We start from the raw sequence: 12,026 nt of genomic DNA, 5'->3' as shown, positions 1-12,026 counted from the left end.
ACGTAAAGTGCTCGGGATTTCTTATTAACTGGTACGTGTTGAAGTTTGGTAGCTTTTGTCTTAAATCTTCGATTTGTTTGTTCGATGTGTGGCAAAAGAAGGCTTAATGTTCCGGTGTGTCCGTCTCGGTTGTACATTTCAGACATTTATCAGTCTGTCTGAGGTTGTGCTTATTTAGGTGTGGACAGTAGGGACCGTGTCCCGTTAGGAAATGTATGAGACCTCTCGTGGGATGGAAATGGTCCATCGAAAGTCGTTCTTTTATGTCAACCATTCTTAGAACTTTTCACACGACCCTCGCATTTGTAATACTGGATTATAATGACAGCTAAATTTGAGCTTTATTTAAGTTGTTTTACAGCCGTATTCCAACCTACATTCTGTGTTCCAAGGTACAAGAGGGCTTGTTCCATGGTACATAACCATGTTATACCATGGAACAATTTACACATCATTACATTTTATTTATATTATCCTTAATAGGACTGTAAAACAGCAAAATGCAAACAGGAAGTTGTAGAGAAATTTTCAATACATATTGCCAGTATTTTTTTCTACTCCTCACTTTTCGCCTTTATATTGCGGCTGCTGATAAGTGATGAGCCCCACCACCGAAATAAAATTCTGCAGCTATGGGCCTGTGCGTGCGTTTTTGTTATTGGAGTTATGAAACATACTACAAAAACTTTTTGGTTGAAAACTATTTATTGTTTACATCGTGCTGGATGTGTTTACTTCACAATTACGTGACATTTCTCGTTCCAGATTTCAAGGTAATGAAGGTGTGCAAACATGGCCACAGCCGTTGTATTCACAAATCTGCCTCTCCTCGCAATCTTCATCACCTGAGCATTCTTCCAAGCAGATCCCACGCTTTGACCTCGCTGGAAAATTGAGCAAAATAAAGAGATGTAGCACAATAAAGTGAGACATTTCAAAAGATGTTAGCATGAATTTTATATGTGATATATACACAATAGTTTCTTTCTATAGGTGGGTTTCATGTGACGTCAGGATGCGGGAAATTTTATTTGTCGTTTGCAAGGAAATATCCACCGCGTAGCGTTAGTTACGTCTGCACCAAATGCACGTTTGTTTCAAATCACGAATGTCTGTTAAAGCTCTCTCCACGAAAACAGTCCAGTCAAGGTCACGCCACCCACCTACAGTGTTGCCAATAAGCAACAATTTCAACCGACGACATCAACAGCATACGCACAATACGCGAAGTGTTGGTTGAGCAGCTTAGAAGAAGCGTGGCAAACCTGGAGGGCCAGGGGTGTGGAGGAGGCAAGGGGAAGCCCCGGCCCTGACTCGGGAGCTATATTAAATCAACATTGACTTCAGCCTGCAAAAAAGTTGGATTCAAAATTTTCCTTGCTCGCTTCGCTCGCCATATATCATTGTTCTCTGTAATGCATTGCAAATTACCAGACTTGTCTTCATTGATTTTGCTTTAAATGCATTAATAATTGTTTTGAGGAAAGGGAGCGTGCACATTTGAAAGACAATTCATGTAAGTTTTGCTGTTGGTTTATTGTGATTTGATTGTTTGATTTGATTTTACTTCGCGTTTTGTGCCTCTTGGCTAATTTGCGAAGATGGGGATGGGTGATGAAATTGATGAATGGACATTCACAAACAACCATGCCCGACCGGAATTCGAACCCGGGACCCCTGGCGTCGCAGCGCGATGTGCTAACCACTCAGCCACAGGGTCTGGCTGGTTTATTGTGAGATGGATGAATTGATTGTGTAATGTATTCAAATAATATATTTGTATATAATATGTATTAATGAAACTTTGAATACGTACACAATTTAGTGTCCACGTCGCTCCATGTTGCATGTGTGTGAAACAAATATTATGCATCATAGTTATACATGTTAATGTAAAAAAGAATAATATTTGGAATGCATTTATGAAGCATTTTGTCTTTCAAAAATAGTTTGTGTGCTTGTTTTCCATTATTAATGTGAAATTGAACGTGTTGAAAAAATAATTCAAATAGTTTGTCCGAACACAGATAGTGTTGCCCACGGGACGAGACGGGACAGGCTTTTAAAAATTCGAGACGAGACGAGATTGATCATGTGTCCCGAGACAAACGAATATTTTCGAGACGAGACAGCATTTCACAGCATTTCCACGAGACGAGACAGGCCAAAGTCTCGTCTCGTGGGCAACACTAAACACAGAGGCTATAGCACCAAATTCTACCCCCTTTTTGCATAATTTACCAGGTAATTACGTCTTTGATACTACCACTATCACTACTAGTACTACTACTGCCACTACTACTACTACTACCATTACTACTACTACTAATAATAAGAATAATGTTGTTCCCGGGTTCGAATCCCGACTTGGTATGGATGTTTGTGAGTGTCCATTCATAAATTTCATCATATCATCCATCCATTCCATTTTCGCAAATTAGCCAAAAGTGGCACAAAAGCGAAGTAAAATATAGTAAATCAATAATAACAATAATAATGTTATAATAATAACATTATTATTGTTAACATTATTTATTATTAGTAGAGCCCGGAAGTTCAGGCATTTATTTTCGTTAAAATAGGCAGGCAAAAAGGCATTTAAAATGTGGTAAATAGGCACTAAAAATGAAAAAAAAGGCAAAATAAACCGAAAAAAGGCACATTTAGAAGTCGCTTACTTTTATCTATAATTTCTGGCAAAATGTTAAAATCTAAATTGGGACGAGCATTTCAATTTTCTCCGTCTTGATTGCACATAACTACAAGGTGCTTTTTAAGTTCTAAACATTCATTGATAGTCGTCTGTCAGAGAGAATGTTTTTCATAATAGAAATGATCTTTCTACTTCGACAGAAGTTATTGGAGCATACATAAAACAAGCTAATGTAGCTGGACTCATTTTGGTAACAGCATTTTCACCTTTTAGAATATCACAAATTGTTTTCAATTGTTTCAAGTCCTCATTTGCACTCACTACCCGTTAGCACTTTTCCGCAACAGCTCACCCCTTTTCTCCTGGCACTTCCATCATCTGCTGCATACATTCTTCGAAGATTTTCATGGATGCTATAATTGTAATTGTCTCTGGCAATGCACCATAATGTGCAAAAGAACTTGAATAGCACAGGAGTTTTTTCACTTCACGAATTGAAGCCGCTTCATTTTCTGGAAGAGCATCGATCACCTCACTGATTTTTTAAAGGTTGTTAGCATAATATATAGCTGCTGATATCCAGGTTCCCTATCTCGTCAAGACTGGTTGCTGAGGTAAACTAAGCTCAATCGCAACTTCCTGAAATTTTCGGGTTCGAGAGGGAGATTTCAGAAATATCTTCTTTGTGTTCGAAATCAACCTGTCCACTTTAGAAGTCAATCATGCACAAGAAATGTTAACCGAAAGGCAATATCCTGACTCAGCATGAAATACTTTTTTCTCACACTTTTCTCCTTCAGCAATGTTGAAACATGCGTGAGTTCAATATTACTTAAATAAGGCGAAAATTATTCACATAATAAACGGAAGAAAAATAAATGCCAACAACGTTTTTTGGGAGAAAAATAATATATATACACATTTTTTTTTAAAAAAAAATGTCAAATTTCATTGAAAAAGGCAAAAAACGGCATTATAATTAAAAATAGGTAGTGGGGTCCCAAATAGGCAAAATAGGCAAAATGAAAAGGCTTCCAAAACATTCGAAACAACATAAGAAACGTATATCCGGAAAAATTTTATCAATATATGCAGTAGATAAAAAGAGGCATTTTGCCAAACTTCCGGGCTCTAATTATTAGCATTATTATTATTGGTACGTTTATCCTGGTACTTGTCCCCCCCCCCCCAGACAAAAATTCGTGGTTGCGCCTCTGGAATCAAATTGAATAAGCCGTGTCCGAATTGGCACCCTCGAATCCCCGTAGTCCGAATCCGTTGAATAGGTAAAGTTGGAGGGGAGATTTGAAAGGCGCTACAAGTTCACTCCTCAACTCCATGCTATGACCATGGTCGACAACCAGACTGCTTTCACTTATTCAACAGCCAATCGAAAAGTGACTGCTACTGGGACATTTTTATCGATAAGACTGTATTTAGAAAAAGTGTAAAATAAGAAATCGCATGCCGCTTTTCAATGGAATGGATCGGAAGTAGAACATGGTTAAGTGAAATGTTTGGTGATTATTGAGTTACTTAAGCACACATGTTATTAGAAGCTACGCTGTAGACCAGTTGTTTTCCTGTCGAGTTTACGAATTGCAGGGTGCAAATTGTATGGCATGGCAATTACGCCCAAAACTTGAATGATGTTTTTTTTACTTCGTAACTCAATAATGACCTAAATTACTTTGTAATCAAGGGGTCCCTGGTTCGATACCAGGTGAAGGCACATAGTGGTTCGAATTCCACTTTAAACTGTAGGTCTAGTCCCGATTAGCCTTAATGTGAGTTTCCTTCATCAATTTTATCACATCATCACTCATCATCTTAGCGATTAGCCAAAAGTGGCAGAAAAGCGAAGTAAAATTAATCAAATCAATCAGGCTTATACATTTTGTAAACCTACCACATCTGCTCACCCCTCCCTTTTGCCTGCTTCTCGAGCCTTATGGGTAGTTATCTTGGGGGGATGCTTTGTGAAAATCTTGCTAGTTGGGGGATGCCATCCCACCGCACCCAACACCTCACTTCGAGCACTACGTGCTGCCTTCAATAAAATTTCTTCCGTCGCTACACTAAGTGAAATACAAGGACACGTATGTAAATTATACTCACCTTCCGCCAGTGTTGCCAACACCATGGCCAAAGTCACAAACAAAAGGATTAATTTCCAAGACATGTTTGTTTCCCGTTCCTGCAAGTAAAATGACTCAATTACTTAATTCTGTATGTTATGTCTAATAGTTAAATTAACACAATTTGCAACATAGTTAGTTATTATCTAATGTCGGTACCAACACTAGTCATTGATTGATTGATTTGGTGTTTTAAGTCCACTTTGTGCACAGTAAGGCTAATCGGGACTGGATTTACAGTTTAAAGTAGGATCCGAACCACTATGCCTCCACCGGGTATCGAACCAGAGATCCCTTGATTACAAAGTAAAACATGGTAAGTGACATTTAGGTCATTATTGAGTTACGAAGTAAAAAGAAACACCATTCAAGTTTTGGGCGTAATTGCCATGCCATACAATTTGCACCCTGCAATTCGTAAACTCGACAGGAAAACAACTGGTCTACAGCGTAGCTTCTAATAACATGTCGGCTTAAGTTTCAAATCTATATTTGAGGTAAATGTCTGTTATATTGGAGACACATTAAAATCGGATATTTTGTGTTTCGTATGGTTCATACTTACCAATTATGTATTGCGGAACATAGTTGAAGGTGCCATTATGCTTTTTAGACGAAAATAACATCGATTTTTCACATTACGAGTAGCCTATTTCTTTTGGTCCCTTTCTTCCGTTGCGGAACATACAATATGGCGCTCACAGCTGTGGATCATCGCGCGTCGTGCTTGTCTTTTGTCGATTTGGAAAGGGCATGCAGTGTTTCCACCTTCTTAACCGGAAAATACCTACTTTCGTGTTCATTATGTCATCACAAACCATTGACGGATAGCCCCAAAAACCATTCACAATAGCCCCAAAAACCATTCACGATAGCCCCAAAAAACATTCACCATAGCCCCACGAACCACTCACGATAGCCACAAAAACCATTGACGATAGCCCCAAAAACCATTCACGATAGCCCCACGGACCATTTCAGGCCAGGTTAGGTTAGGTTGGGTTAGGTTAGGTTGGGTTAGGTTAGGTAAGCATAGTTTAAAAAAATTCTCGTAAAAAAACGGCACGTTTGGAAACACTGGCGAGACCACGTGACTTTCGACGCTCGCGCCATCTGCAGGTACATAATGGAAACAACGCCATAAAGTTGTCGCTACGCACAAAATGCAAGTTTATGATATCAAAAGTGCTTATTTCTTGTTGTGCAGCATTCTACGGTGAGACAATACCTCCCCGAACTTTCAAAATGCTACAGAAGCTCATTTCCGTAAGTAGTTTCTTCTGTAAAAATGAAGAAATGTGTCTCCATTATAACAGACATTTACCATATTTGATTAGTGGATACTTACAATACGATGCCTAAGGTTCCAGTGGGTAACTAGCAAAAGAAATGTCAAATCGAATGGGTCTTATCCAGCTCAAAGATAATATTTCCCAAAGGAATAAAACACGAATTCTATTGGTTGCAAGTGTTCGCTTGATTTCAACATTTACCTGCTTTGTTAAGGAACTACATTTCCGGATGACGTTAGCGATAAAAAGGTTCCACGTGTTAAATGATTTCCTGTTGTCCACGCGACAAATGAACAGAGGTAGACCCAAGGCTGGGTACAGCGTTGCCACATGTGCTACTTTACCTTCAGACATAAACAACGATTCAATCAGTCAACATCTGATCTCCCTACGCAGCTGAATCAAGCAGGTTACTTTTCTCCAATTACTATTACTACCAATTAATTGAATCGATTCGAATGAAAAAAAATCAACCGCGTGGTTGTACACTCCGCGGCAAAAAAGAATCGCCCCCTAGTAATAAAGTGTAAAAATTTTCTTTCAAGCAGGATTTCTTCATTTGTGGATTTATTTCAACAATGTAATATTTACAACAGTCAGTATGTGATATTTTAAAGTACATACTATGTAGATGAAGGAGGGAGTTCTTACATTTTCCTACATTTTTTCACATTATTATTATTATTACTATTGTGACCCTAATTACGTTGATTCTTTGTTATGTACAGTTTTTATTGCAAATTACGTTAATTCTTTGTTATGTATATTTTCTATTGCAAATGTAGAGTATATTACATTTTCAAGAAATACAGTAAATGCAACTTAACCTATACATAAGAGAAACATGAGGTTATGAAACCAATCCCTAAACAAATGTAACAATTGAACTATACATCAGACCAAACAAAGGTAACTAAACAATAGCGGAAGGCAATAAAGGCCAAAAAGCTTAACAATTTAATCAACTAACTGCTTTCTTTGTTGATTTCTTTATTATTACCTTCATTGTTAAACTAAGTAAATTATCAGAAAATGTTAAAATTACGTACAGTATGTACAATTGTCAAAATAATTACAAAGAAAATAAAACATACTGCTTGAAAGAAAATATTCTATTTTATCACTAAGGGCGATTCTTTTTTGCCGCGGAATGTATTTATACTTGCATTTTGAAATATAAAAAATTCAACATAAAAATGACGTATATCTTGGAGACCAATGCCCATTTGCTATGAGCCATTGACCTATACTCTATTCCGGGAATCTCTAGAGCAAGTGAGAGTGCATGAAGAGTAAAATGCGGCTGCAGCTACCAGCTCGTAGCAGCAACGCGTACTGCTTCTTTACCGTTATGCGCGGCCCTGCCCCACATATACCCGGGACAGAGTATACTGGCATATACCCGCCTTCACAACAACCCAAGAAAAATACGAGATTATTAGAAGTATGGCTAAACAGAAATGTAAGTATTAAGTTTTCTGGACTTGTCATTGAAGGTATTGGATTTGAATCATGGCCTGGCCGTTCCTTTGCGAGTCTTTCTTCATCAATTTCATCTAATCATCATTCATCCCAACTGTAGGTTTTAGTTAAAGTGGCAGAAAGTAGCCGTATTTCAGAAGAATACAAATACATGCAGAATAATGCATGCAAGTATACTTACAATATGTCTGTAGGCACACACTGCCATCATACGATTGCAGCCTATCCAAAAATAAACCTTACACGCAAGTCAGTGTTTACATTCATACCACATCCCTTCGCTCGTATTCAATACTATGCAAAGTTCAAAGACATTCTTTTCGTTCTTTCAGAAGCCATCTGTTCCTCTGTTGACGAATCTCTGATCCAGAAAGGAAGGTTTACAATGGATACATGTGCATTGTCATGTCAAGCCTTCTTAAACATCTGCAAATCAAGATAGTGCTTGTTCAAGTGGAACGCGAGTCCGTTCTGGTGTCGAGAATTTTTTTCATTTGCAGTTGTTATTTTATACACATCGGTTCCAAGAAAGGTAAAAATAAAGTAGAAATTAATATTGAAATGTCAATAAAGATTTCGATAATGGAAGCTGCCCCGCTCTCATGGCTAACGGGTATTGCTGTCGCCTTGTAATCAAAAGGTTCCGGGTTCGATCCCCGGAGAATGACAACCAGACCCAGTTTTCATTTGGGTACCGAAGCATAACGCTAACAAAAATAAACTTACATTATGGGCTTTGTCATTTTTGTTACTGTTTATGTAATTTTCTTCGTAACCTATTTGTTATTGTTGTTGCTTTTTATCATGTTATTGTTGTCCTTTTCTTTATCATCATCTTAGATTTTTTTGATTTTGAGTTTAAAATTTTGGGTGCGTCAGCACTTAGGCTTTTTGCACCCGTCACTTTATACGGGATCCAGCCCCTTACCAGAACTAAAATGTACTAATAACATAACTGTAATGTCGTGTTGTAACTAAAATATTAAAATATTCTCACTTCGGTTAAAAGCTGAGACTGTAAAGGGACACTCGGCACACATAAGGACAAGACACAGTCTGCAAAATCCAGTCCAGGGTGTACTACGTCGTCCTTTTTCACCTTGTTTCACTTAATCTTTGTTTGTCTTCTTTCTTCTTCTTTCTTGTACTTATTAATGTTCTTTTTGTATTTTTAAAATCATTATTTTTTCATTATATTTCTTTTATTACTGCTATTACTTCCTGTTTTCTGATTTCTATGTATTCATGTTTTTGCGCTTGTTATGTGCTAAAAATACAGGGTGTTCATAAAGTCCCGGCACCATTATAAATGTAATGTACATTTGTAATGGTACCGGAACTTTATGAACACCCTCTATATTGGGAGAGTATCATTGGCGTACGCAGGACTTTTTTCTCGGAAGGGGCTGAAATTGGAAAGGTGGATAGTACAAAGCGGCTTTCTAGGGCGGCGGCATACACAATAAGATATTTCGTGTATTAAAAACTTTCCTCTCTCAAAAATGGCAATAGGCCATTTTAAGACGAATTTTAATTTGTTTTTTTTTTCCCCGAGTTCTTTACTGCTTTTATCTGACAATATTGATTTTTCTCAAAATTTCGAAGGGGGCTGTAGCTCCTTCAGCCACCCCTCTGCGTACATCAGTTGCGAGTGAGAGACAGTGTGTGTGTCTGCGCGTGTGCGTGCGTGCACACCAAACACATAAGTAAAGTCACATTCATATCATATCTGTTTATTTTAAATATTATTCACTAAAAATATATTTTGTGAGTGATTTCTGTTTGAATTATCAGTTTATATACCGGGTGGCCAGAATTAGTTACCCAACTCAGAGCCCTCTGTAGCCTGTTTGAGGCATCGTAGAACTCTGAAATTTGGTGAATCCACTATGCCGACCATGGCAAAGAGGATGGAAAAAAAGTTCAATTTTCCGCCATCAGGTTGAAATGTAGCGCTGTACTTCCATGATGGGTTGGTTGTACAGTGGGATCCACTAGTATTACCCTGCAAATTGTCCATGACTATTTTCACTAATTATTCTCTTACACAGTATGCGTTTTTGAGCGATGGATTTTTATGTATGCTGGTACAGAAGTTGTCAGCAGCTTGTTTTGAGTTTTCTTTTAATTCTTGAAGCTCTTTTTGGGTCAAATAAAGTGCACGAACATGGTGATGGACAATTTGCAAGATAATACTAGTGGATCCCACTGTACAAATAATCACGTTATGTGATTTAGCTGAGTTATTAATTAGAAAGACATTTGTTAGTGGCTGGAAGTCGCGAGAAAATAATCTCTCGTTTATTGCAAGATTGCAAGGTAAAGGCAAACCCATAACCAATTGGAGCAGTTTACGTCATTATTATTACCCATTATGGAAGTACAGCGCCCCATTTCAACCTATGCAAATCCCAAAATAGCTACAGACCACAAAACCATTAACTGCATCCCCTCCCAATACATCTGTTTGTGTTCAACAAGCAAGAAACAGGGAAATAAGATAGAAATGCCTTGCTTGGGTTCGTGCTACTGAAAATTGAAGAAGTGTTTCAAACTGCAAGCAAAATTTACTGAAGAATTATTTTGTAATATTTGTCATCAAAGTAAAATTTCCAGCAAATACAGAACAGTTTCCCGGGGCCACGTGGACGTTTGCCGGGGCCAGTGCCCCCGCGTGCCCCCCCTTAACGACGTCCCTGCCAAAAACAGAGGCGAACTCGAACCCATGCCGTCGCGCAGTCGGAGACCAAAGCACAATACCTTAGACCGCACGGCCACGGAGGAGGACTACATATATACAGGGTTATTATAAATGATTGGCCCTATTTCATAAATTCACTGTAGCTTTATTATTTGACATATTGTCAAAAAACTTTGCAGACGTATAGAAAAACTCAATAAGTTTTTTTGTGTTGCAGGTTCGCTTGTGATTTCTGCCACAAGAGCGCAGCAGTGAGCATTTATTCAATATGGCGACAGGCAGAGAGAAGGCTTATGTTGTGCTCAAGTTTCATTCACATCAGTCTGTCGTAACAGTGCAAAGACACTTCCGAACGAAGTTCGACAAAGATCCACCAACTGCCAAGTCCATTCGGCGATGGTATGCACAATTTACAGCTTCAGGATGCCTCTGTAAGGGGAAATCAACTGGTAGGCCTACAGTGACTGAAGAAACGATTGAGCTCGTGCGAGCGAGTTTTGCACGAAGCCTACAGAAGTCGACGAACAAAGCAAGCAGAGAGTTGAACATTCCACAGTCTACCGTTTTGAAGATCTTACGGAAACGATTGAAGCAGAAGCGTTACCGCTTGCGATTGCTACAAGCCCTGACGCCTGATGACAAAGTCATACGCTTTGAATTTTCGGTACAGTTGCAACAGCTTATGGAAGAAGATGGGTTTTGTGAGAAACTCATCTTTAGTGATGAAGCAACATTTTTTGTGAATGGAGCAGTGAACAGACACAATGTGCGAATCTGGGGGACAGAGACTCCCCACATTGTGATGCAGCACATTAAAAACGCACCAAAGGTTAATGTGTTTTGTGCAGTCTCACGGTGTAAAGTTTATGGCCCCTTTTTCTTCTCAGAACAGACCGTGACAGGACACGTGTATCTGGACATGCTGGAAAATTGGCTCATGCCACAATTGGAAACAGATTGTGTGGACTTCATCTTCCAACAGGATGGTACTCCACCCCACTTCCATCTCGATGTTCGTAAATTCCTAAACAGGATATTGACAAACCGATGGATCGGTCGTGGTGGGGATGATGATCAGCAACTCCTGCCATGGCCTCCACTCTCTCCGGACCTAACCCCATGCAATTTTTTTTTGTGTGTGGGGTTATTTGAAGGATACAGTGTTTATGCCTCCGCTACCAACAAACCTAACAGAACTGAGAGCTCGCATCAACAGTGCTTTCCAACGGATTGATAGGGTCATGCTGCACCGAGTGTGGGAAGAACTTGATTATCGACTTGATATTTGCAGAATTGCTAGGGGGGAACACATAGAGCACTTGCAATATGTCACAAAAAAAACTTTTTGAGTTTTTCTATACGTCTGAAAAGTTTTTTGACAATATGTCAAATAATAAAGCTACAGTGAATTTATGAAATCGGGTCAATCATTTATAATAACCCTGTATACTGTATATATACACACATAGATGTATGTACTGCGATAGAAAGAGTACCATAGTTTGAGTTTTCTTAATGTAAGGTTCAATAACATTACATTATTATTAGACCTGGGTATCATTACGAGGTGAGGGATCAAGGCGAGAATTTTTCTGACAAAGTCCCAGCATGAAGTGGCACTGGGGTCACACAGCTTCCAATCAATGGGAAGTAAAGGTGGTCGGATCGTGATGCTGCTCACATCACTTCCACTACGACCGAAATCGAGAATGTGTAGCCCATCTATACCTCACTTCTGTGCCTTCATGACACAGTTTTAT

At 38.8% G+C, this 12,026-nt stretch overlaps 1 protein-coding gene and 1 long non-coding RNA gene across 3 annotated transcripts; one reads left to right on the top strand and one right to left on the bottom strand.

Moving 5' to 3' along the window:
• Positions 1 to 701: 701 nt before the first annotated feature.
• On the bottom strand, positions 702 to 7,804 carry LOC146001860 (uncharacterized). Of its 2 annotated transcripts, none has more exons than XR_014443613.1 (3): positions 7,747 to 7,804; positions 4,772 to 4,850; positions 702 to 884 (listed from the first exon to the last, which is right to left on the bottom strand). It is a non-coding gene; the product is annotated as an uncharacterized LOC146001860 (long non-coding RNA). The 2 variants fall into 2 exon arrangements; XR_014443614.1 differs by lacking the exon at positions 7,747 to 7,804 and adding an exon at positions 6,140 to 6,224.
• A 2,730-nt stretch (positions 7,805 to 10,534) lies between these two features.
• LOC146002669 (histone-lysine N-methyltransferase SETMAR-like) lies at positions 10,535 to 11,500 on the top strand. Its single transcript, XM_083140633.1, has one exon. It carries the CDS (start codon positions 10,535 to 10,537, stop codon positions 11,498 to 11,500), a length of 966 nt encoding a protein of 321 aa, XP_082996759.1.
• The last annotated feature ends 526 nt before the right edge of the window (positions 11,501 to 12,026 follow it).

This window comes from Lepisma saccharinum, chromosome 18 (assembly GCF_977018435.1).
Source record: "Lepisma saccharinum chromosome 18, izLepSacc3.1, whole genome shotgun sequence".
Classification (NCBI taxonomy): domain Eukaryota; kingdom Metazoa; phylum Arthropoda; class Insecta; order Zygentoma; family Lepismatidae; genus Lepisma; species Lepisma saccharinum.
Note: the sequence above shows the minus strand (reverse complement) of the source record. Positions and strands in the feature narration are given on the sequence as shown.

Bases quoted from the DNA above. Each gene is read 5' to 3' on its own strand.
- LOC146002669 (XM_083140633.1), top strand. From the start codon at position 10,535: ATGGCGACAGGCAGAGAGAAGGCTTATGTTGTGCTCAAGTTTCATTCA.